Raw genomic sequence first — 26,966 nt, 5'->3', positions numbered from 1 at the left:
TCTATTCAGCTGCATGTGGCGGTGGAGAAGCAGCAGCAGCGTTTCTCTGTTGCAGATTCTGCCCGAGCTGGATGGCAACACCATATAAAAATACCAGCGGGCTTCACCGATTGGCTGAGAGTTGTGAATGAAGCCAGCAAGCGACTGTAAACACGGGCGAATCTCGATGACAGAAACAAATAATTTTATTTGAAAAATATTTCACTGCTGATACATACAATACACTCATCATACTCATATATATTTGCATAAAGTATACTCTTAACATGATAATATTTAAAGATTTGATACATTATCGTCAGGTGGGGCAGGGAGATATCAACAAGGAGAACACTTTATTGTAGTGTGTAGAGTAGAAACACTTAAAACAGAAATAAACCCACTAGAACAGATACAGAGGGGACCTTGCCAGCTGCTGCCTGATTGGAGGAGGACGGCGGAGGCGGAGTCTGAGCCCGGCTTAAACTTAAGCGGCTGAGGTCCAAACAGCAGCTGGTGCTGCAGCTGCCACTCTCGCAGCATTCAGCCTCCTCAAATAAGGATTTCTTTTAAAAGCTGCTGCCACAGTTGGTCGATGTTAACATTGTCTGCCCACGTGGAAATAAAAAAGGGGACTTGTATTAGCCCAGCTTGTGTCTCACATGTATTTTCTTTGAAAGTTAAAAACAGAAAACCCATCATGAAAAAGTATTTTCAAGTGTTAGCCCCGCCCACATCAAAAGTGTTCTAAGTTTGACAGGAAGCCTCGTGTTTGTATAAGAACGTGCTGGTCACTGTGAGAAGCTGAGAAGTTATACATCAGCCCTTTAAAGACCTTTTTCATGTTATACACAAGAACACAGTTTACTTTTGTTTATGCTTTGCAAATAGAGCGATGAAGAAAACTTCTTTTGTTTCTGTGTTTTTTATTCATTTACTTTTTTTAAATACATCTCTGGGATTTCGTCTTTCAGACTCAAATCCAGGCTTTATCGCTGCGCCTCCAAACCGGAGCCTTCATAATGTATTTATAATGCAGCGCCATTAAAAAAATATTTCCAAACATCTAATTAGATTTTTTTTTTGTTTCCAAAACTGATTTCAGAAAGTTAAAAGGCAAATCTGATTGTGTCTTTGCTTCTTTTGGTTTTTGTCATGTCTGCCTCTAATTTATCGGACAACACAAAGGCCTGGGGCTGTGACAGCAGAGAGGTGAAGAGGTCAAATTAGGGATCATCTTCATCATCGAGGGAAAAAAAAGTCTATTAAAAATCTCTCGTGACCCCCAGAAACTGTTGCAGGAAGTGATTAGAGATGTTGGTGAGCTCCATCTTCGTTACAAAGTCCTCTTTGTTCACCAGCAGTTAGTAAGGTAGTTTGAATTAACAGTTGGGTGAAACGGGCAAAAAAAAAAAAAAAAAAAAAAGACCAAATTTAAGAGTAAATGCAGTCTGGCAAGTCTGCAAATAAATCAGCTGAGAGGTTTTTTGGGGGGTTTTTCAGCTTCTTTTAGCCCCACCCAGGCTGGTTAAAAAAGGGGGTGGATCCTTCTGTGGGTGGTGTAAAGTAAAGCCCAAAGAGCCCATCCAGTCCCCTCTGCTGAGAACACAGTTCAACACAAGACTGAGAGGCTGAAGGATCAGTGAGGGGGTGAGCAGGTGGAGACCCTGTAACCCAAGCTTATTGGTTTTTATGTTAGCAGGCTGACGCCGCGTCGCCTCCCGCATTGTCAATAAAATGGCAGTGAAGAACATTTCCTCATGGAGGAGCACTTGAACAGTCCTGGTTTGCTGTCGAGCACACCGAGTGTGCCCGCCCATACAGCTGCTGCTCCCACCGGACTCAATTAACCACCTTTTCCCCCCATTAAAGCCTCGTTCTTTGTTCTGACAGCTGTCAGAGCTTCACTCCAGCTGTTCGCTCCTCTCCTGCGGAGCGCTCGCTGCAAAACGCTCAGAAGCCCACCAGAGATAAACGAGCAGGAGGCCGTCCACGAGGAGGAACAGATCTTCGCTGATGGTCTTTTTTTTTTTATTATTATTCCTTTGACCTACAATGCTGGAGTCTTTCAATCTATGCACCAAGACTGTCTTATATTCAGAGCTGGTTTATGGGTCTCCCTGTGGGACTGTGCTGCTCGATTAGGTTCAGTGCAGTTTCACCCGTGTTTATAGGCCTTGTTTTTGAAATAATGAATGATGGGAGTAGATTTACACTTTTTAGCCTTTTTGGTCCAATAGAAATCAAAACGTTTATGACAGATTGGAGATTTTCAGTTGGCTAAGCTGATTAAGGACTGAGCTTGACTCTCATGCAGCACGTCGGAGCTGCAGACGCTGCCGACATTCTCTCAAGGTTTGGGTCTTGGATCGGTTGGGTTTTTCCCTCCTCTTTCTTCTTCGGGGAGAAACTTAACGCAAATAAAAGATTTGGCACTTTTTTTCTTTTTTCAAATAGATGGCTTCAGTAGTTTGGACTTAAGATCACTACTGAGCACCAGTCATTTAAAAAGCTTCAGTGGTGAAAGGAAAAAGCTTAACGTTGGTTAATAAAGCATCACTTGCCAATAATGCAAAGATTTAAAACTGCAAGTGCAGCAGGCGAGCTGGGAACTCAGTAAAGATGACGCTGAAAAAATACGATTCTGGAGTCTGCTCGAGTCTGAGTGATGCAAATTTGTCACAAATTACGAACCAAACGGACCTTCGAGGCTTTGCAATCAGTGAGTGTGAGGATCTGTGTGGATGTCTGCTCGCCTGCCTGTTCTCTGTGACCACATGGACTCATCTGTGGAGAATCTACACTACACTGCGTCCACGCCCGTCTACCTGCAGAGAGCATTTGGATTGGTATGAGGAAGAACCGCTCTGTGGGCTGAAGAGAAAGACTAAGTTCTAAAACAAGAACCAGAGTATTAAAACCACTGCAGCCACTGTCCGCTTTTATTCTGCATCTTTTATGTTCATACGCAAGCAGACAGTGGCAGTACCATCGACTACGTCATGTTATTACTGCAGCCGTGTGGCGTTTGGTCCTTGGTGTGTGAGTTTAGACCCGTGGCTGTGTTTAGTCCCTCTTAAATCTATCCACGATCCCGAGGCTGTTCTAATCGCCTGCTTTATTTCACCAGCGCCTTTTAAATAGACGGGAACACGTGACGCAGGGAACCCCGACCTAACGGAGCTCTGCACACCCGTCTCGCTTACTGCTGGGATTTTTATTATATTTGCAATGTTTCAACTTATCCCTCCTTCTTCCGTATAGGAAGCATGTCTGCATTCACTAGAAAATAACAGTAAAAAGATCAGTTTGATTTATAAGCAAGGCCACACAGGCCAACCTGTTAAACCTTACTGGTCTGTTTCTCAACACACACACACACAGGCACACGCACAGGGATCCTCAACCCAACAACCCCCCCCTCAATTCCAGCGCTTTCGCCTTTTTTTTCTAGCTTCCTAATGCCTCTCTCAGAAGCACTGCAGGCTGTTTGAGTGAACACAGAAGGAAACTGAGAAGTTCGGTATTTCTGAGGAAACAGACGAGGATGAGCAGCTTGGAGTAAAAGTTTGCGTAAACTCTGGAAACAGCAGCTGGGCGGTGCCTTCCAAAACAATTCAGTCTTTACAAAAAAGAAGGAAGAAGTTAAATACATGAGATACACCTGGTAGTGGAATTTTGGGAATAAAGGTCCTCTGAGTATCTTCTGTTGTGTGTTCACGTCCTCGTGCTTGTACAGTATCCTACAGGGAAACCTCAGAGACAGGGGGCTCACCACCCAACACAACACCATTAAACTTCTGCCACCGTCTCGAGTGTCTTGGGGGAGGGGAGGGGGGCCTTCTGTTAATTTGCGTTGATGGGGTAGAGAGTGAAGGAGCATTGACATGTCAGCACCGCCGTTGTTAGAGAAATGGTTTCTCACCGTGGCAACGTTAGAAAACCAGCACTGGAAAAATTAGCATCTTAACAGGATCTCAGCTCCACCTGCAGGGAATGACGAACCAAAAACTTGGGGGTGAAACCTAACGGCCATCCAGTCTGATGGACATCTAAAGAGAGAGGATCTCCTCTGTATCTACAGAGCGTTTTTTTTCTTCCTTTTTTTGTTAAGATGGACATTTTTGCGGTGCCGTCATGCACACAGGTTGGAAAACGTGGCAACCAGACGTCGACCCCACGTCAGCAGCTCCGGCTCGTCCCTCCCAGCTTCCTCACAACGGCCAGGGTAGGTCGCTGAAGTCGACGGGCCCCCCGAGGCCAGCGTCCGCCTCCAGCAAGGACATAATGACAGCCATGGCCGCCTCGTCGTTGCTGGGGCTGCTGGAACCGGGCTCATCCATGATGTCTATGCTCAGGTGGGAGTTGTCACCTTTACAGAGAGCAACTTGTTAAGAAGATGACTGATGAAGAGGTCATAATCATAAAATGACAGATTTACTCAGTGACTTACTCATGATGGACTGGTTGGAGTAGGGGTAGCCAACAGAGTCGGGTCCAGGAAGCATCCCCGTGCTTTGCAGCTCGGGCGTCCCGCCGTTCTGAATCTGCAGAGACGACATGAGTAAACATCAGTTCAATGTAAAAACATTGAACTTGTTCAGTGAGAGCGAACACTGAGGTTCGCGGAAGCATGAACTTGTATACACATGTTAAACTGTTAAGCAGCATTTTTATCATTATTAAAACAGGATAAAATAATTTTGTACATTTTGATCTTCTGGGTTTGTTCTAGGGGCTTTTTTTTCAGGTTTTAGACAGACCCATGAAGTTCCTGCACTATAAATACTAAGATTAGACCAGACGAGTTTGGTGTTTCAACAATGCAATTATGTCTAAAGTAGAGACGAGGACAGTTATTCTGTTAGGGTAGTGCAGGAGCTAGAGCAGTGGTGTCAAACATGAAGCCTGGGGCCCAGAGTTGGCCTCTGAAAGACTCCAGCCCACTGGATGGCTCTGAAAAATGTGAAGGAGTGCATAGATTTGAAGTTTTAACAGTTTTTACAACTTCTCCTAATGATAAAGAACCCCGATTAATTGCCATTCACACAGCAAAGTAATTAGGTAATAGATAAACACTTAAATGACATAAAGTTCCTGGTTTTTCCGTATTTACTATATAAAATTATGATTTTTACATTAAGTACACAGGACATTTTCTCTGAATTAACAAAAATGTAATATTTTACAATTTCAGGACCATCTGGGCAAAGAACTACCAGAACCTTTTCTGTAATTATACACATTTATCGTGTAGTCTAAGGAGCTTCTTGAAGATGATTCACCTCTCATCTGAGAAGTGAATCATCTTCAAGAAACTCCGACTACGATGACCTGAATGACTAAGAACCATCACAGACATTCATCGTGTAGTTTCACTGATTCAGCTCACTCAGAGTCAGAGTCTGGATTTGGCCCACATTGTAAAAGGAGTCTGACATCCCTACCCTGGAGGGTCAAACTGTTTAATTTTATCCTAAAATAAATAAATGTGCATGACAACAGAGAGATGACAATACCGAGCAAGTGATTTACAGAATTATTTTATTAGTAGTGACTTTTAAAGACACCATCTCAAAATAAAGGACATCTAAAGACTTTATTTTTCACGTTTTATTTACAGATATATGAATATTTTTTTTAAATGTCCTGCAGGAACCCCGAGCACGTGGCCCTCACCACAGTGCACGTTCACAGAGAAGCACACAAATTCAACTGCTTTCAGGTCAATTAGGTGTGTGTGTGTGTTACCTTCTTGCCCCCTGGGGAGCAGGTGTCGGGTGGAGGTGTGCTGGTAATATTCAGAGGGCTGGAGCCACAGCTGGAGGGGGAGGAGCCTCGAATCCTGATAGGGAGAAACAGATAACAGCAGTGTTTCTGAATCAGATCTAGGCTGTCTCCAATCATCTATTCCTGTATTCACACTCGCCATTTTGAATGAACTGAAAAGTACAAGTACATGAAACACAACAAGTACACCATTCCAGGTACTCGTAGAGTCGATATCAAGTACCAACACGATGCTAGTGCTACAATAAGCCTATTTATTTTGTGACTATGTTAATTGCTCTCAAACACTTAAAGGTTTTTCCATTGCATGTATGCTGATCCTTTGTGGTTTCTTCTCCTAGCAACCAGTGCAGCGCTGAGGTATCACACACTAAATACAAGGGAACTGAACAGATTATACCTGAAACAGCTCTGAGTCCAGATCAAACATACTTCAGATTTAAATATCAGGTTGGTAAATCCCTCGTCATGGTTGGAGAGACTCTACGAGGTTTGCAGCTGGCAACAATAATTTGTTTTCCTGCCTCAGAACCTGCACCAGGTGGAGAATGTCTTCATGCTGCTCTCTTATGTGACATGCCAGAGCAGAACAAGGACGACTAATCCTCTGTGTATTTGCTAAAGAGGCAGCCAATTATTGCCTTGTTATTTTTTTGTCCTAAAGGATAAAAGAAAATGTGCATGTTCACACGTACTGCATGAGTAATTACACACACGCGTGTATGTATCGCTGCATCAGGCATGAATTCATGTGGTCTGCAAATTTGACCAGTCTCAGAAGGTCAAACAGCATCTTTCCCTAAAATGCCAAAAAATCTTCCAGCACATGAAAACCCCAAATAAAAAAAGTCCCTCTTCTATCAGCCTCACTGAACACAATCATTTTTCAGAACTGCCATAACAATCGGGCGATCATTTATCAGCAGAGACAGTCTGTGGTATTTTGGCTGGGTTTCATCATCAGCCTTGAAGTTTCACAAAGCGAGGAGAAGAGCCTGCAGCGCGAACACACTGTCCTACTTTAGACAGCACAGAACATGTGCCTATTCTCCATTTTATTGTAACCTGACATTTGAAATGATTCAGTGCAGAAAAATGAGGTAAAATCCTGCATATGGTTTGTCATATACTCACCTGCCAGTGTGTACAGCTGGCTTGTAATACCTGATAATTCATTCTCTGTGTCACCTCTATCAGCATGATCTGAGTAAGAAACTAGGCCACGGTGATTTTCCATTAGAGCACTAACGCTGGTTTTCTGCTCGACTGGTTTGAGATTGTAAAAACCACAGAAATTCTCCTATTCTCACCTCTGGATCTCCATCACTTCCTCAGCAATCATGCGTCCAATCTTCCCAGCTCCCGCTCTTGTGCCGCCGGGGATACCAGGCACCGTCTGCAGCGCCCGCCTCCCCCCACCTACCAATCAGCAGCAATCAAGAGAAGAAGAATGTATGCACTGTGAAGAATAACTGTGGACATGGGCTGATGTTTTTGATAAATAAGCAGGGAGTGAAAGAATGAAGGAAGTCATTTACCCTCTGAGGTCAGGACGCTGTCCATACTCTGTGGAGAGGCAGCAGACTGAGGGTAATCTGATCCCTCCATCATAGGACACCTGAAGAAGGGGGGGAAAGCGCACAGGTGATGTACCCGAGTCTTCAAAGAGCCAAAATATTTTTGTTTATAGCTTAAAAACTTCCAGGTAAAGCAAATAAAATGCGTTTTCAGATACTTACGACACCACAGTGTTGGTAGACACGATGTACTCCACCTCCTTGGTCCAGGGGTTCATAAAGCTGAACCATCTGCTTCTTAACGTGATGAAGGAGCCATCTTTGATCTTGAACTTGTAACAGTTGGTGTTGATCTTCTCCCTCATCTGTAGCACTGTGGACATTTGCGATACATTCGCAGTGAGCACACGCATTCATTCATTCACATCTTCTCTATTAAACTCTAACAAGGATTCTAGAGGTTTCTCAGAAGGCACCTTGTCTATGACATTCTGCCAGGTGGCTGATGTCGTCCTGGTGGAAATACTCATAGAAGGAAGTTCCCAGCAGCTCCTGGGGTAGGTAGGCTAGGATGGCTGTGGCTCTGGAAGAACACACAGACACAAAGAGGATTGTTCGCTTGCAGCTGCTGGTGAGAGTCTTAATTATGGGCAACAAAGGTTTTCTAAGATAGTGAATCACCCAAAAACAGATCACTGTGTCCTGAAACCTCACTGCACTTAATGCACTGAGCAAGAATAAAACTCATTTAACTGAAAAGCTTTTCATCTGTACTAAAGGCCGGTTGTAACACAGCACCAAGGTAAAACAGTGTGTACTGAAACATAATGTGTTCATCTAAACAGCTAAAATTAAAAACTCAAAAATCACCGCATCCTAAACAGGGGTGTATTTGACTCCATCGTGTTTGTTGCTAACAAAGGCTGTGCTAAATGACACAGCGCTGCAGGTAAAAGCAGACTATTTGTGGCTCTACTCTGACATTTTATGCACTACAAGTTATTTCGATTTCTCTGAATCCATATTTCCTCACAGCTCTCACCCCTCCACCCTTCAGGAGGCAATTTCATATCAAACTCTCATATCAAAATTACAGTCTGTTCAATTTTTGGCCATTTTATCCTTTTATTATCCAATCTTTTGCTCTCTAAATATATCAACAAGCAGGCGGACTCTGAGGATAAGCTGAGGGAAATGCGACCTTGAAAATCATGTGAGTATGGAAGCAGCTGAACTTTACTGTCCTGTCACATAAATCAAGACGAGGTGACCTATTCGGCTCTCCCCTTTTGCCTCTCACCTCTGGTCAACGAAGACGAACTTGCCGTCGATGGCGTGCCGGGAGACGTACTCTGTCGGCTTCACCCTGATGTCTGCCAGGCTGGGCTGGGGGACGATGTGGGGGTGCAGGCGGCCGATGGCCACCAGGCAGCTCAGGTTGCAGCCCTCGTTGTCGGGTTCATTGTCTTCGTCGAGACCCATCTTGGTAGGTGGCCAGCTCTTCAAGTAGCCTGTGCTGTGGATAGTGCAGAAGCTCTTACGGTCCGCTGTAATGAGAGTGAAGAGACGCGAGAGAGAGGCGTTAAAATTAGAAATAAGCAGGGCCATCTTAGTGGGATACCGTCACCATGCTGTGGGGTATGATGGAGCATTTTTTACAGTTCACTGAACTGAATGTGATGGGGATTTATTTTTGATTATGAACCCACATCTGAACAGTTTGGCTGATTGATTCAAAATCTCTTACAAAACGCTGAGGAAGCCACAGCAGTGATGCAGTTACAGCTAATTATCAAATACAAATCAAAACACTAGGCTGAACCCTTGAAGACAAATCATACGGTCGTCCCTGCAGGATTAAAGGATCACAGTTAATCAGCTAGTGCTGTGTGGACTTTGGCCTGTACCCTCTTTAAACTATTTTTGACAAATGAGCCCATCTGTGATTTTCAGGGCTGTTTATTTCTTGCTCTTTGCCATAAAACTACAAGATTAGAAACTACAAGAACCTCCTGCCTGGCAACTTCATCTTCAACAGCCTTTGTCCAGTATATCTGCCATCCTTCCTCTGCAAACGACCAAACCATCTGGAACACCTTTCCACTCTCTATGAAGACGGGAGTACTTCTCCCATCTCCTCAACACATGTTACACAAGTAAAATACCTTCTTGGCGGTTTCACTTCTGTAGCTGTACTGAACTTTGCAGCCCCCCCCCATGTAACACAGAGAAGTGTGTCTCCATGAACGTTAACTGCTAACATTTTTTAACATGAACTGTGACAATCAGCTGCATGTATGTGCCTGCAAATGTTCCTCTGATTATAAAAGACGTTTTACACTCCAGTTCCTCAATAAGCTACTAAGTAGCTCCAAACGCAGCCAGCCATGTTTTCATTTGCTCTTAGACCAGTGGAGCAGATGCTGCAATGTATTCCAGGAAAATCTTCTTATATTGACTGATCGAAGTGCAAATGTCCCGTGCGTCACTTTCCGACGAGGAAAATTGAGCGACCCAGGCTCCGTTCGTGTCTTGTTCTAAACCTTTGATTTTTAATCTTAAAAACTCGAGTCCAGGCGTGATGTTACACTGCACTCCAATGTGTTCCAGCTAATTCACCACGGCTGAAACCACCGTCTGCCAAGCTGACTCAGACTGCTTTCAGCCCTGACCTGCTTGGCACACAGCTAATGAAGTGTGATATAGAGGTTGCCAGAACAGCCCAGGTGCAATTTCCAAATAAGATTCACACAAATCAGAATTTGGTCAGTTAAATGTGATTCAGCAGGTCCCATGTGTTGTTGTCGTTCATATTTTTTTACTTGATTAATGGGCCATCACGTGTTTCTGTTCAAATTAAACTACCTCAGTGCTTTTTAATTGCAACATAACATTTTCTTGTAGTTTGTGATGTTGTTAAATGATAGTCTGGTTCTTGCTCAGAGTTCAAATTCATTTTTGGCTTTAGCCGTTTTTGTGTTAACTTTTACTGTTTGGACCAACTCTGCAGAAATGAGCCGGAGGCAGAGCGTGACACCAGCAGAACCAAACTGTTTTCTGTATGATTTAATCAGCCTTACACACTGTTGCGGATCAATTTTGGCCCGCCCACTCTACCTTACAGTGTTACTTCATTGAGATTTTTAGGCATTTGCTCAGCACAGCTGAATCTTAAGGTCCAACCACATCATTACATTCAGGGTGAGGTCTGGACTTTTACTGGCCCATTGCAACTGTTCATCAACAACAAAGCAAACTGTTAAGGTAGTTAGGCCAAAGTTCACTTTAATGAGAACGTTGTCATCTTGCGAGAATAAAAATCCATCTTCACATTTTCACTCTGTGGATCTCTTCACAATAAAAGTCCAACTGAAGTAATCGTAAGAGTGAAGAAACAGCTTGATACTTTTCTTTCCAGCCACCCAGCTGTAGATTTGCTGCTGTGCAGGGGATCGCTGTCGTGTCACACGACCCAACTTCGTCATTTCCAAGCTTTATTAAGGGGCAGACGGCCTCAGATATGTCTCTAGAATACCTATGTATACAGCTGAGTTCATGATCTTTTTCTAAATATAATGTTATGAACTTTAACAGTTAACATGTTAACTGAGGCCTGTAGAGCCGGAGATGTAGCTCCTGGGTTATTTGTAGTGCCTTTGAGCATTGCACAGTCTGACCTTGGGGTGAATTCTGGAAAGATTATAGCGTTATGTTATCACCCTCCTGAATGCTCCATAGAAGCAAACTGCACAACTTCTGCTTTTACAGAGGTAGTCATTCTTGCTCATCAGTTTGTCAAGTGCATTTGATTATCAGCACCTGGCTTCTTCTTCCCCTTTAAATTATAGAAGCAGTTAATAAAGATCATAAAGATTCCGGCAAAAATCTTCTTCATCTGACTTTACCGAGCAACCGCCTATCAGGAAAAAAAGGCCCTGCGCCTCAGGTTTCAGCTCCTCTCATCTACAAGTGCAGCGCATGTTGTTTGCAGATAAGCGCTCGCAGTCTCACTCAACTGAAAGCATCTTTGATTGATGCTTCATAGCTCTGACTTTCAGAGGCAGCCCTATTTTCAAAGATTATCACTGGTGAGATTCTTTTATGGCGTGTAAGCTTTGCTGATTAATTAAAAGGTTTTCAAATGAATAAATAAACTCTGTCCTCTCATCGGGTAATAGGATGCATTCATACACAGAAAACACATCATTCAAATAACTACTTAAACACAAAAGAAATACCTGAAACATGAATAAATAATCACTGCTCCATCATTACTGTTATAGCTTCCCCACCTGAGCCCTCATGCATTACCGAAATAGGATGCATCTATTTTAGCCAGTTCTAGTATAAAAGACAAGAAAAAAGCTGATAACTGTCAAATGTATCGTTTTCATTATAATATGAAAAATTTGAATAGTTAAACTAACAAAAGCCGACCAAAAATTTAACCTTTTCAAGCACTAAAATCTAAGCAGACAGGTCTTTCTCTAGAATTTGTTTTTGACAATATAGAGCGGGTAAATAAAGGTTAAATAAACACCATACTCTCATGCCAACTGAGGTGCAATTCCTTGTTATGAAAAGGATGTGAACCTAAAAATAGAAGAACAGGAACACCAGGAAATGAGGGCTTTTGGTTTCATAAGGAGGTGATGGAGATATTTACAAAGCACTGTGTGAGATGTAAATAGAGAGGAGAGAGAAGCCGCTCCAAAGGTCTCTTAAGACACGGGATGCAAAACACTGCTGGCTTCATCGAGCTGATATAGTGGAAGCTCTCCGCAATTCAGACGTGGCTTATTTTTATGTTAATGCTCCTCACCCGTTCTGTCAGACGATGTGGGAGAAACGAGCCACAGCAGCAATACCTTTTACCCTTTAGGCCTGACAGTGATGTAAAATGCTTGAAATTAGAGTTTGTTTAAAACGACGATACTTTGGTAATTACAGATGCTACATCCTACATGTAGTCATGATGGTGCATCTACACCCTTAGATAATTGTTAAGGGAAAAACACACCATGTCATTTATTGTTAGATCCTGACCAGTCCTATCTCTGTGTCAAGGGTAATTAAGTTCTTGCTGTAGTGCTGCGTGCATAAATGAGTGCATCCTTCTTTATTTAGAGATGCTTGCACACGGACCCTGCAGGTATGTCATTAACTTAGAATAAAGAGTTTTAGAAGCAACTGGGAACAACAAACTAACTTCAGCTGTTACTTTTTGTCAGATCTAGACACCAATCTCCAAAAGAGTAAGTGGTAACTTGACTGCACGTGCTTCATAAGATTGCTGTCACAGCTTTTCACAAGGCTGTGATCAGTCCACCCATACAGAAACAGCACTGACAAGCAGAGACATCAGATTTACAGAAATGAGTGGATGTCAGAAAGGGACCAGAGAGCTGATAAGCACAGAGCTTTTTCAGGTGGTGCTCTGACAGAGAGGAAGGTTGTCAGGTTTTAATGAAGACGATGGCACGCTACCTTTTTTCTTAGAGCAGGTGGAGGGAAAGTCTTTATCTTCTACTTTGACAGACTGCCTGTTGCACTTCATCCTGCAGAAAAATGACCGCCTAGCTCCAGAACAGAGTCTAGAAGGACCGGGGGTGATGTCCGTCTTCACAGGAAGACCAGCTGCAAAAATAAAGGAAAGAAAATAATCAGTCAACAGAAAACGACTATTCTTTCAAGCCTCAGCAATTTTAGAAAGAAGGACTTGCACACAAATAACAAAGGAAACGCACATGTGGAAAATAAATCCATTTGGAGCTCTTGGTTGCATTTTCTATTCTTAGTGCCTTGAATGATGCACACTTCCCCTGTTTTACCTCCAGCTGTGTTTGCCATCGTTAAATCAACAGGCTTTTCCTTTGAGAAAATGCACTGACTGTTTCTAGCCTTCAGTTCCCTATATGGGGTTCCTTTTTCACACCATTTGGTGTGACAGATTTTAACGGCATTGACCAAACTCTTGGCTCTACAAAACAGATTACACACGTCCATTTTTGCTTACTTTTAGCATCGATGAGTCTCTCTCGTGGGGCTGTATCAGAGGACGACAGCTGCTCTTTGACCTTGGCGATGTCCTTGGGGTGAAGGTAGTCAAACAGGCTCTGACCTATCAGGTCATTCTTGAGAGGAGAGAGAAAGATGAATAAATTTGAATTGTTTAATTTGTGGAATTTCAAATTAGGATGGATAGACAGATGTTTGCTGGCTATGAATTGTCCACTTGTTTGTGTAGTAATAGTGATTGAGCAGATTCACAGCATCCTTCTTTTGCTTTGTAAAGGAACTAACGCATGCCTGTCGCAGATCCACAGTAAAGCCTTTTAAGGTGGCTTAAAAATCATCCACCATTAACAAAAAGATCCCTTCATTCCTCAGGCTGTCAGCGTACCTGGCTGTAGTTGAGAATCTTGTACACGGATTCAGAAACAAACAGGATCTTGCCACGATCGCATCCGACCACAAACAGGAAGCCATCAGCAGCCTGCATTATTAAACAGAACGTTAAAAACTGGATTAAAAGTTCATTTCTGGAGGTTTTTCCCCCCCTTTGTATAGTTATAAAAAGAACCTTAATTATTTTTGATTTTTCCACTCACCCTTAGTATCAAGTGCTTCAGTTCATCATCTGAGAGGAAGGAAGGCTTGTAGTTTGCCTCTGTGTACGGGTTGGCTGCACCTGCACACAACATTAAAACACACGCAGGTCACACCTGTGACTATTCAGACTGCACATGCACACATAAGAGCATTTTTAGAAAGCTGTATGCTCCCACTTAATCTTATTTGCTTTGAGTACCATGAATTTATCTCCCTTTAAGAATTACACACAGTTCCATATTTGGAAATGTTTACCAAAGGATTACCAATATCAACTGACCATCATCAATTATCTTCTTTATTTGTCACCTGATCAGTAAAAACCTCTCACGTTTCCCATGTTTATGAATATGTTTCGTTGTTTAATCTTTATTTAACTGGGATGGAAACCCTCAGGTCCTCAACAGCGCATATTTCACATGTTAGTACAAAAACTGATGCGAGCAAGTGTTTGAATGAGAAGACTTTTCACTTCGTTGCCTCCCCAACCCTCCCAGTTGATTCTAACCTCTGAGCGTCTTCATGTGTTGGACAGCCATCCGGAGGACTGTCAGTTTATCCAGCTTGCGGGACATGGCATTGCAGGTGGGCACCAGTGACGCCAGCTCATCGATGAAGCTGTTCATCTTGTCTCTGCGACGTTTCTCAATCTGGCTATGGGCCTCTCTGTGCAGGAGAAGACATCAGACATCAAAAAAGTGTCAATGAACAAAGTCATTTTCCACCCATCTTGCTGGCAGAAATCCACAGTAAATAATAAACCAGCTTGGCTGAACTTTACCTGCTCTACAAAATACAAACTCCTAGCACCTTATCCAACAGACTCCACTGTCTACGCATTCATAGTCCCGTCTAACATCAGCTAGCAAGACGCAAAGAAAACAGCCTCAAGAGACATGAAGAAATCCAGTTTTTGTTGTTCTGCCGATCCTCCACGACTATAAGGTTATATCCTTCCTGCTTGTCTGCTCTCGCTTTGCACAGAAGCAGCTATAAAAGAGAATTCTTTCCATGTAAGAGAAAGACAGCTTGGCTTTAGCAATTAGGTTTGCTTTTACAGTCCCCTTCCACATAATGCTTGGATCTATAAACTTCAATGTATAAAGTTTCTTATTATCAGTGTGCACAAAGATCTCTCTGTCCCCATCCACAGAGTGACATTTAATTCATGCAAGGGAGCTTAGCAGGTAAGGGGGAATGGGAGAGAGAGAAAGAAAAGGAGTGTTTATACCTGGCATTCTTAATCCTGCCCTGTTGGTCACTGAAAAGACAAAACAGAGAAAGAATTAGAGAGAGAAATTAGAGAGGACTGAAGGGTTTGATTGTTAAATTAATGCGATAGCACATACTTTAAAAGGGCAGCAAGAGGGCAAATCTGATGACTAATGCAGTACAAACATGACACATCTCTTTATCTCATATTTACAGTTAGGAAAAAAGAGCAACAACAAGGAAAATGTCCACTCCACTCTACAGACACACCCAGACGATGACTTCATAGTACATGCAAATGATTCCTTGACTTTCCAAAAACAATTAGGACGAGTTAAACTCGTCTAAAAAGTCAGGAGACTGACTTTATTTTGAGATAAAGCATCTCTCCAAACTCGGCGTTGTCTGTGTCTTTTTTGGGTTATTTCTGCTAGTGGAAGATTTGTCTAATCCAGTGTGTGGCGAGCACTTAGTTCAGTAAAACCAAAGGGTTAAGTAATACATCCAAAGCCCCTTAAGTTGCTATGTAACGTGACTACGTCATTCACTCTCCTTCAGGCAGCACTCCCTACTGCACCCCCAGCTGAACTGCAGACATGTCTGTACAGTAGTGAAATGGTTCTCCTCGATTGGCTTTGGTGTCACAGTGCAGTGTGCAAGAGATTTTCCCCTGGAGAGTAACATGCATTACAGCAGCTGTAGTAGTTTATGATACTTTTCCTGTGCAGCTTATTACATTCATTCAACTTTGCTTTAACTTTATGAACATTTCTGCGAAAAATTATTTTAATACACCCATCACTGCCTTTCTTTCCCTGTTAAGTGAAATTAAATTGCACTGATGACGTCCGATGCAATAAAATGATCGAACATGCAGTCCTAACATGGTGAAAAACTCTGACGTGTCAGATTTGGTCATATAGATCATGGCAAAAGTCCTCGTGGCGGAAAACTTAAACATCTTTACTGGGTGTTTATTACCCGATCGTTCTCTACTGTGCTCTAAAGGACAAACCTTGGAATCTGTGTAATATTCAGAGCAACATGGATTTTTATTCTAGTAAGAGCTGCTGTTGTTAAAAATAACATCTCTCAATACTCTGAGCAGCATCCAGTGTAAAACCTCCATTCACCTCCTCTGTGTTTATGTGGGCACTGAAACATCCACAAATGTGAGTGTGAAAACATGAACGTTATGATTTGGCTCAACGGACCCTTTAAGTTGAAATCAACAGGGAACCCAATCGTGCCAGAAGCAGGATATTTCAAGAGCAATAAACAGACACATCCAGCAGATTAAAGCTCTATCACCATGGCAATAATGGCGCCTTACCTGCCCAGTTTATCTTTATCTGGGTCCATGTCACTGAGAAGGAGAAAACAGGAGATATAAGTTTCAGCAAGACCACAGGAACACATTCAAATAACCAGAGCACTTCACAAAGGGTTCACTGGGTTGAGTAGGTTTGCTTTTCAGTCTGTTCAATATTTCATGGTGCAAAAGATTATGTGTGAGGGTTCAGTGGCATTTCAGGCTGATTAATTGAGTTTGCTAGATCTACTAACATCGAGTCAGGTTTGAACTTACTCAAATGAGAAGCCATCAATTCTGCAAAGAAACACAAATTTATCAATCAATTTTTTGTCACTGAATGATTCAGATCATTATGTTTTTTTTAAACAACGTGTAAAGTGTTAGCAACATTGGCTAACAGTGTTTAAGGACACAAATGTTATGAATATTGTAGCACACCTGCACTAATGAATGCAAAAGACTTTGTGTCTCCATAATCAGACATGGTTAATAGGACCAGAAACACTCTGTCTATCTAGTCATTTCACTTTATCACTTCTTCCCATAATTCTCAGTCTGTATATTTTTCCCCTTTCTCTGTGCACCTTATTGCCAAGAATAAATTCAAGGTCTATTTATGTGATGTTACAGTTACCACTGCTGGTAAGTCAAGCAGTAGTAGCAAATATGTTTATATTACCAATAAAGTGAGCATTTGAGCTTCTCTTTCTTCCTTGTCTACTTACTGGTAGTCGGTGGTGCTGCCTTTCCTTTTGCGGGTGTAGTCCATGCCAGGCGTGCTGATGGAACTGGAGATGAGGTCAGTGGAGCTGGGGGACATGAAGTCGGTCATTGTAGACGAGATGTCCATCCTTTGGTCTGCCATCAGGTCATCTGCACAGCACAATGAGACACTGAGCTTAAAAACAGACATCTCTCTGTGTGCGGATTTAAGGCCTTTATACACAGTGTCACAAAAAAATAAATAAATAAATAAATAAAAATAAATAAAAAAAACCCCAAGATTCCATTCTTTTGTTGGTTTGTTTTTGGGGGTTTTTGTAGGTACGAACTGGTCGTGTAAAGCGTATACACACTGAAAGCAGTCTGTTTTTGTGAAAAATGCACTGCAAAAGTTGGTGTTTTTCCTTCATTTATTTGTCACCGCATTTGTGGCTTTACCAGTGCACAAGTGTTTCACCAAATTTAAAAAAAATACTACATACACATTTTTAGTAACCATTTTTATTTCACCGGCTGCTGAAGCTACATAATCTTAAGACAAACTGGCAACCTAGTAAACCACACTGCCAAACCAGAATAACAACAGTTGACGACTTTCTTTGTTGTGACTCTTTCTGGGTGACTCTGCAGTGGTTATCAAGCCGCCTGCCTGCACAGGGCTCCAGATGAGGAGGAGTGACTGCTGTGCCACTGCTGACTGAGATCACAACACTCTGCGTGGTTGGAATAATTACATTTGCCCCAAACGAGTTGGTGGCTGTGTGAGTCTATAACTCATATTCATAGCAAAAAGTAAAACAAAAGCTCCCACTCCTGTATGAGACATCATTGCGGCTATATAAAGCTCTTGCAGTTTGACCAAGTACGGTAAATGTTATTTTATTCACTTATTTATTTTTTTTAAATTGAAGGACAAATGCACATATTTAAAGGGGACCTATATATTGTTTTATTGGTGTAAAGATTCTTAAACCACAGTCTGTTGTTGTAGACAGCAAACCAGATGGATGATGCCTCTGGCACACATTTCAAAAATCCAAAAGGACTATCCAGCAGTTTCAAATACAGCACAATAAACCAGCAACTGTCATGATTGCCAGATTAGTTCAACAGCTAAACAAACGTATCAGCTGCTGTTTTGACAATGTAGCACAATTACATGAATAACCGAGCTGACGCTAATCTGACACGTAAATGTATTAACCAGGGGGCGTTAAACAAGCTGCTCAGAGGACAGAACCGGCCAGCAAAAACATCCACTATGGTTCCCTGGATGGCACTGCAAAGTGTGAAAATTTCACCTCATTAATATCCAGAATTGTTCATTAAATGTAAATCATGGCGAGGTAACGTCAGCGTAACAGCACTGACAAACGCTGAGAAATTGCTTCAATCGTAGGAGGAAGAAAAAATGTTTATTCATAGACGAAGGCAGGTAATTATGAAACAGGTTTGCTGCCTTAAAGATGTTTTCTGTGGTTCGTGAACTAAATTTTTAAATATTTTTAAGACAGGTCTACTTTACTAATAGAAAATGAATGGATCCTACGGTTCATACACAAACACATTCTTGCTAAATGACAGCTGCAACATAAGGACGAATATTTCCCCAGAAATATAAAAATCCATTTGCAAATCTAAAAAGGCTCTTGTGCCAGATTTCAACAGACCCGTGTGCAACCTTGTTATTCAGTCTTTTGGTGATTAAACCCTCTCTTTTAAGAAATAGCTGCAATGCAGGCGTCTGTGTGTATTAGAAGCTAAAATAAAAGAAACAATCCACTGTTTCTTTGCAGAAGAAAATAAGCAACACAGAGCAGACAGTCACACAAATGTCGCATGCATATGCATGCATAGACCGAAACTACTGGGTCTAAGTATGTAAATGAACTGACAAATAATAAGCGCGACATGTGCGGGATTACTCATATTATCCGTGCTGACAAGAAATCACTATAAAAGGTCTGAGGTCAAGATCAAAGCGGAAATACTGTAGTTGTGAGAAACGGAGGTGACTATCTGCACAGACCTTTTTTTCAATAAAGCGTGCACACTTAATTGAGAGATGCACAGAGGGAAATACTAATTTATTTTTTAGGAAGGGCCAAACTCACCACAGATGTTCATCACAGCCTGTGTGTTAAAATCATCTCCTTCCATCCACTCTGGAGCCCTCAACTGTGAACACACAAAAGCAACACTTTAAGATGGAATCATTCTGAGAATCTGCAAAGACAAAAACAAAGAAATCCCAAAACAAAGAAAATACAGACAGAGTAACTGTTGCCTGGACACATGCAGCAAACATCGTGTCATCTGGGTCAAGTGTGCAGGCGCAATAAACAGGAAGCCACTATTACAACTGCATGTATTGAAATACTGTAAGCTATTTAGGTCGCACCGTATCAGTTACATGACACATAAATCAGACTGGTTGAGATGTGCCATGTGCATTCCAATTCGCCAACTACAACCCTGGCAAGTGTTTAAACTTCAGAGATGATGAAACCTTCCCAAGTGACTCTGAGCTGACTGAAGAAGGCCTGTCGTTAACAAGAGTTCTTGCTTAATTATTCAGTCATTTTCTGTAAAGGTTTCGATTAGAGTTTTCGAGCACATGCATGCGCAAACAGGTGGCATGACTCATCAAGAGCCACACTAATGTTTCAGAGGAATGGGTGAACCCCCCCCCCCAAAAAAAAAACAATATAAGCAAATGTATTTACTGTGAAGCCTCTAAACCAGGGGTGTCAAACTCAATTGCACAGGGGGCCAAAACTCAAGGCACACTTTAGGTCGCGGGCCAAACAAGATAAACATTTATTGAACATGTTTATGTTTTTTTAAACATAAATATGAATAAAAACAGACAGGAATATTATTCCAGATTAAATAAACTTAAAAAAATAAACTTTAACTTTAAATATTTTGCTCTTCATAAAAATATATCCTGTCAAAATTATGCAAGTTAGAAATATGAACATGCTGCCAAAAACCCCAGAAAAAATAAATGAAAGCATACACAAGGTTGGAGCCGCATGTAGACGGAGCTGAGGCATTGCTTCAGGAATGGAAATAATAAACTGTGCGGGCCATTCAGTGTCGTACTTTCCCTTGAGTGTATCATTACACTGCAGCTCCATCTGAATCTGCACAGGTGCAGTTCAGCAAAGTCCGCTGACTTGGTTCAACATTACTTGGCAACAGGGAAAGTGAGGCAGGTTGCACTGGTGCATTTGTGACAGCTTCACTTGAAATGCCTTCACCGCATCATACATGCCATGTCCATGAACTGACAGATTTCCTTGCTGAGCTCAAAAACTCTATTGAGAATTTTTATCCCAACTCAGCCAACCGACCTCTGTATGATGGCATGTCGGCAAACTCTGAATCTATTTCCCACATAAAAGACTGACATTGACGGTGATTTAAACTTTTAGCTCAGATAAAATTTACGGTTTACGTTACGGTGATCATTACATGCTCCATTTTTAGGACTACCACACAGCGTTTCCTGGTGTATGATGCAGTGATATGCTGTTAACTCACCGGTACAGTTCTCCTCCTGCATCTTTACTCACAACCTGCTGACTAGTTGCTTTTTTCACCGCACAACACCGGCGCACCATCTGTTGTAAGTCCAACAAGTTTGTCCCAGGGCAGTTTCATGTCGGTTACACTTTAACATACGTTTTAAAAAATGTCTTTCCCTGTCGTTGTCCTGTGCATCGATTTAATGTTCAATATTTCCTCTCCAAGGATGAAGATGGCCAGCTGTGCAATCAGCTGTGCAATGTCCATCATGTCTGTACTTTCATCCACAGCAAGAGAGTATGCGATAAAGTTTTTGCTTCTTTCACACAACTGTGTTCTTAAATCAGTGGCCATCTCACAAACCCGATCAGCAATCGTATTTCTCCTCAGGCTCACATTTGCCAAAAATCTGCGTTTTGTCTGGACACAAGACGTCGCACAGCTTCATCATGCAGCTCTTCAGAGTGGTACCGGGCTAATTTGGCTCCTCTGCTACAATAAAACTTGCTTTCACAACAGCTTCACTTTGTGATTTTGCTCTGGTGAAAAACATCTGCTGAAATGTCAGATTCTTCTTTAGCTCTTCTACTTTCTGTAGTTTCTGCTCTGCGTTTAGGTTTTTCAGCTATCCTGACGTTTTGTCTTGTAGTGCCGTCTTAAATTAAATTCCTTAATTACAGCCACATTAGCTCCACTAATAAGACACACGGGTTTACCAGCATGTCTGTAAACATATATTCAGTCACCCACTGGCGCTGAAAGGCTCTGCTTTCAGAATCAACTTTTCTCTCCACCATTGTGAGCGGCTAGCTTCGCAATAACAGAAGTTTGACTTGTTTGAGGCGGGAATGTTCCCAGTTAGCCTAGCGTTCAGCAAGGAGGCTGCAGTGCTGCATTATGGAATCTGTAGTTTGTATATCATTAGCACCTCATATTGCCGGGCCATGCATAACAATAATAGTACATCTATAAAAAATATTCTCACGGGACACGTGCTCTAAACGAACAAACCTTTGCTATTGAATGAGTTTGCCAAGTAAATGCACTATTCATACAGCTCCAGGTCAAAACAATATTTGCCTCGAAGAGCTTTATACTGTAAGCTAAAGACTAGAGAAAAGCAAAGAGAAACCCAAAGATCAGATCATCCCGTACGGTTAAAGAACGCCTGTCAAAGAACTCCTTTGACAGGAAGAGACCTCCAGCTAGAGCTGGGCGATATGAGATTTTTTCATATCACGATATGTTTTTTTCATTTCAGGCGATAACGATATCTATCACGATATAAGCCAAATAACTATATTTGTAAGATTTAAATGTGCTGTTGCTCACAAGTAAAATGTGAAATAATCAGCAGCTTGTTTTTATTTAAATATTTATTTCCCATAATAAGTTCAACAGGGTAGATGTACTTAAGGAACATGAGACTTTTTCAGATAAATAAAGGCAAATATTGCAAACTACACAAAAGGCAGCCGCTAAAGCGTTTAAGTTTCAAAATAGAACAAACGAAACAGACTAAATTGTCAATTCCACTTAGAAACAAAATATTAATTCTAAAAATAAATCTTAGTTTGTTTTACAGAAGAACAGACAAAACTGACTAACTTTTGTCAATATCAAATAAACTGAGAACTAAAAGGAAATTCTCAATCTCTCCTTGTTGTATAGCTTAGCTTTTCAAACAGTTTTAACAGTTACTTTAGTCTGACAAAAGCCGAATGACGAATTAGCGCTTCCAGTCAGAGACTGAGGCTACGTCCACACGTACACGGGTATTTTTGAAAACGGAGATTTTCCGTTTTCGTTTTAAAAATAATCCCGTCCACACATAAAGGCAGAAATGAAGGAAAACGCTGCTATGAACATGCCAAAGCAGCAGGTGGCGCTAGATTCCTAACCGTGCAGAAATGTTGGCCAATCAGAAGTCTAGAAGCCTCGGTGGGAAAAAGTAAACAAAGCTGGGGCATAGAAGCAGAACCGAGTCGTATGTGTGGACGGACAGTAACTGTGTGTATATGTAAGCATTTAAACACTGCAGAGAGTAGAATTAACAGTATTGTAGAAATTCATTTCACCGAAACAATAACGTGGCGCACAGTGTGACGCATGCACCAGTTTATTGTATTTCCAGACTTGCTTTCGGCACATTTACAGTGCAGCTACTCTGTTTTTAGTCAGACTTGAAATAGCCGAAATACCTTCACACTACGGAACTTCTATGGCTCTTCCGTTCGACAATCTCTCCGGCATTGGAACCATCATCTGTTTTCTCTTCGGTCACGCTCGGTTGATTTTTCTAGTCGGCACACTCATTTCCTCCATTACGTGCTGGCTCCATTACCCGCTGGCTGCTTCCCAAACAAACACACGTGTGGCTTGGCACTTGTGCTGTACGTAACAAGTCACGCGACGTGACGCTGCGGCTGTGATTGGTTCGGCTCTGCGCTACTTAATTTGGATTGGCTGACTTTTTTTTTTTTTTTTTTTTTTTTTTTTTTTTAAGAGGACAAGAGCGGCGAGGTCTATCGCGATAGCTTAATTTCTCTATCGAGTAAAAGTTATATCGCGATACATATCGTTATCGTTCTATCGCCCAGCTCTACCTCCAGCACAACCAGGCTCAGGGAGTGGAGAGGTCAGGTGAAATAGAGGACAGAAAAGAGAAGTAAAGAGGAATCTCTCTCTCACTGCAACTCAACACCACAAAAAAAAAAAGGAAGTAGGCATCACCTCGTCATTCAGGAGTTCAGGATACGAAACAAGAACAAAACAAAGACAAAAAAACTAGATATTCGATGCCATCATCTATTCACTCAACCGCAAGCAGGTGTGTGCACTAAACCACTTGTTCAAGGCCAAGCATACCATTTAAATTTTTTGCAATGGGAGTGCTGTGTTTTTATAAGATGCTAAAAATGTCAGCAGCATGTGGAGGCGGTGAGCCTTTTTTCTGGGGTGAATGCTGATAAAGTTAAACAGCAGTCAGCCAGAATCAGATGCATGCAACTTGTCACTGCTCTGAAAACATGACTCCTTTAAAACCAGATTTAGTCCTTAAATTGTGTAAGCAAATATAACAGAGGTGTATTAATACATAAGTTCACTGATAACTTAAATTGAACCAAACACTACAAATATTACATGGAAATAAAAATACATAAATATCACATTTTTAATGTCACACTTATTCCAAAGCAAATGCTGGCCTAGTTTTCAAATATGTTAATTATTTCTCGCACTGTGAAGGAGGACTCCTTGGTTCAAATTCACATCTCTGAAATATGAGTAGGCACCTCCTACAGATGGCGTGCAGAGCGGCTTCAGTTACCTGGACAGGAAACTGGAACAGGCTTCCTGGACGGGCCTGGTATCGTCTGAATCAATCTGGTCTGCTCGGTTGTGATCTGGTCTGAGTCTGGTTTGATTCAGCCTGACCTAGTTTCATCCACTTTGAAGTGGTCTCCCCTCATATGATCAGATCCTTAAGCAGCTGGGGCCCGTCTACATCTGCAGGGGGATGAAGAGAAATCTGTGAGTCAGGTGCAAAATCAATCTGTCGCCAATCTCTAAATGTAAGCAAAATGTATTCAAGTAACACACTCAAAATCCAGGGCTAAACATTCATTCTGGTACGAGATAAAAGCCAACTACAAGTCACATTCTGCAAAATATTTACTCATTAGTCCCAGCAAATTAATGAATCACTTTTTGGAGTATATCTCCTGCACAGATTCAAGCTCAGTTTCATTGTCAGTAGCTTTATATTAACTGGATACATTGCTTCAGAAAATGCCTGAGTGATGGAGATGGGAGAAGCGCAGCACATCAAGGTGGCAACACGGCTGCCAACATAGATCTGTATGAGATTTAAGAAAAAGTATTTTCCAACACGGTGAGCTACCCAGCTGTTCCCACTGTGCTATAGAAATGTGAGGAGTAACTGGGTAAAGATTCTACTTTACATTTATGAAAATGTCAAAATGACGTCTGTGTGCAGAGACAAGTTATGGAGAAAGATCTTTTCAGCTTTAGTTAACAGGTGTATCCATCAATTCCAATCTTAAGAGTGTAATATTAATGAACCTTTATTAGAAAAAGTAGATGAAGATAGATGTAGAATGAGTGCCGATCGGGTTCATAAAACAACTATCTAATTTTCAGTAACAACACAATGTGAAACTCAAGATGCAGGCAGGAGAGTACTAGGTCAGGACGAGTTTGGTGAGCTCTTTTATTGGGACAAAGCCCTGGGCTAGAAGGGGAAAACCACTATGTCATGATTGAGCACTGAAAGGAACTGGTGCTGGAGTAAAAAGTGGGTCAGCCAATCTCTATGGTCTCTAACCAGCCAGCCTCGATTTCCATCCACCACCTACTTCTACTTCATCAGTGAATCAGCAAGGCATTCTGCTTTGATTCCCTGTTGAACAGGGAAACACCCACTCAGACAGGCAGGAAGCAGGCAGAAAGCCCGTTCATACACGAAAGACGCATCCAGCCGGCAAGTCAGCTGCCAAATCTCCCAAATACTTCCACCATGGCCAGTGATGGAACGTTTTTGTAAAGATGTGAAAAGATTTTACAAATATCAAATACACTACAAATTAATACTCGATGCTTCAAACAGGGATGAACCGAAACCCTTGCACTCTCATCTTCTCTTACCCAGAAATATCAAAACTGTACACTGGCTTGTGCAAAGACCTCTGGTCAGTGAAATAAAATGGAATATTTTAACGACTGCTATTATATCCAGCTTCCTGTGAGATTTAATAGTTTCAACCCCAACATGAGTCATTTAAAAAAAAATTTAAAAAATTATTACAGCTTTCAGAGCTCCACAGATGGAATCTGCAAGCATGACATAATTCTGTGGGTACTTGTAATGTGATTTCACTCAGCATTAACTCTTAACTGGTGACTTTTAAACTCATAAAGCTTTAAATGTGCCCCTTTTGAATGACCAATTTAATTAAAAAATAAAAAATAAAACTCACAGTACAATGCAAACCTTTTGGACAAACATCACAATACAGGCAATTCTGAAATATGCAAGAGACTACAATAAGTTGACCTGTAAAACAACCTGATATACAGGTACAACTATGTCAGACTTTAAGTCCCTGCACACTCACACAGGTGTTTTCTTTTAATTCTATTCGTGGGTGGAGCTATTCTGGGAATTTCTCTACGTGAGGTCACCAAATCTTACGTGCATAGTTGGGGTTTGTATTGTTGCAGCAGTCAGGGTGTAGCAGCCTGTCTGCAAGGATGTGAAAGGGTTTACTGCATAGATTGAGTGCAGTGTGCTCACATTCAGCTTTTTACAGCCAAGAACTAACTGTGTGCCGAGTTTGAGTTTTTCATCATCACTGGGCAGGTCTTGCCAAACGATAACAATCCCAGCTACATTTCTAAACAAATGATAAACAACCGATTTAAATTTAAGCACTGACAAGGAAGTAAAGTCTGGTTGTCAAGTCTCAGGGCTCAACATTGCTGACCCAAGAAGACCCTAGCAGCGCTGTATGTGGAAATTATAATCTCAGATTCAGGGCAACAGGTCCAAGTAAGTGTCTGGATATGCTTGTTATCTAGAAAGACCTGTGCTTCTCTGGCAGCATGAGATTGCGCCCTGTCCAGCTGAAAAAAAAAAAGCACAGGTCAAGGTGCTGCTACAAAAATGGCCCGAGTACAGGTTGGAGCATTTCCATTGCGAACAATCAGATCACAGATTGTGCTCTCATGGATATGCATGGCTGCTGATCCAGCTGGGACACTCATGCAGGCATCCGGCATGCCAACAAGTCCAACCTCGGTTGATGGCAGCACTCATGACAATGCTGTGCACACACTGCTTTTTGTGTTCTGAGACGAGTGGCTAGAAAATGCAGAAATGTATATATTCTGTTCTTGTGCTGAGTAACATAGCAGTCATTACTGCTGTTATTCAAATACAAAGGCATAAGCTTATGATGGAAAAAGTAATGAATTAATACTCTACAGCTGGAGAGTGTTCAACAGGGAAAATGTCACATAGTGCCCAGTCTGTTGTTACATAGAGCGAGTGTCAATAACTGCACCTTAACTGAGAGACATCTCAAATGGCAAAGAGATTATGCAATCACTCAAGCCAGTGCTGGTGGCGACAAACAACATGTGCAGCGACAAGAGCGAAACCAACTTTCACTTTTGAGTGACACAATAAGCACCGATCCTCTTTCCTCATAGTAATAATAGACCCCATCCATCAAGACCCATCACAATGATATGACAGCACC

General features: G+C 41.7%; 1 protein-coding gene across 3 annotated transcripts in view; it reads right to left on the bottom strand.

Moving 5' to 3' along the window:
• Positions 1-163: 163 nt before the first annotated feature.
• The window catches only part of LOC147326613 (basic helix-loop-helix ARNT-like protein 1), a 32,488-nt gene continuing 5,685 nt past the window's right edge, over positions 164-26,966 (bottom strand). For 2 of the 3 annotated variants that reach the window (XM_086301943.1, XM_086301944.1), the window contains exons 2-20: positions 24,014-24,192; positions 19,263-19,326; positions 17,151-17,298; positions 16,699-16,719; positions 16,444-16,476; positions 15,130-15,159; positions 14,407-14,564; positions 13,898-13,977; positions 13,690-13,782; positions 13,303-13,420; positions 12,774-12,923; positions 8,587-8,833; positions 7,763-7,869; positions 7,509-7,659; positions 7,308-7,387; positions 7,080-7,188; positions 5,731-5,824; positions 4,433-4,526; positions 164-4,351 (exon numbers count right to left, since the gene is read on the bottom strand). In XM_086301943.1, coding sequence (XP_086158069.1) covers positions 4,194-4,351; positions 4,433-4,526; positions 5,731-5,824; positions 7,080-7,188; positions 7,308-7,387; positions 7,509-7,659; positions 7,763-7,869; positions 8,587-8,833; positions 12,774-12,923; positions 13,303-13,420; positions 13,690-13,782; positions 13,898-13,977; positions 14,407-14,564; positions 15,130-15,159; positions 16,444-16,476; positions 16,699-16,719; positions 17,151-17,298; positions 19,263-19,308 — 1,917 coding nt within the window. In that variant the 5' untranslated portion in view covers positions 19,309-19,326; positions 24,014-24,192 and the 3' untranslated portion in view covers positions 164-4,193. The remainder of the gene's footprint in view (positions 4,352-4,432; positions 4,527-5,730; positions 5,825-7,079; positions 7,189-7,307; positions 7,388-7,508; positions 7,660-7,762; positions 7,870-8,586; positions 8,834-12,773; positions 12,924-13,302; positions 13,421-13,689; positions 13,783-13,897; positions 13,978-14,406; positions 14,565-15,129; positions 15,160-16,443; positions 16,477-16,698; positions 16,720-17,150; positions 17,299-19,262; positions 19,327-24,013; positions 24,193-26,966) is intronic. The other variant, XM_086301945.1, reaches the window with a different exon arrangement.

This window comes from Aulonocara sp. 'chitande type north' Nkhata Bay, linkage group LG7 (assembly GCF_057382095.1).
Source record: "Aulonocara sp. 'chitande type north' Nkhata Bay isolate Kocher_YH1m ecotype deep benthic linkage group LG7, A_spYH_male_GT1.1, whole genome shotgun sequence".
In the NCBI taxonomy this organism is placed as follows: Eukaryota; Metazoa; Chordata; class Actinopteri; order Cichliformes; family Cichlidae; genus Aulonocara; species Aulonocara sp. 'chitande type north' Nkhata Bay.
Note: the sequence above shows the minus strand (reverse complement) of the source record. Positions and strands in the feature narration are given on the sequence as shown.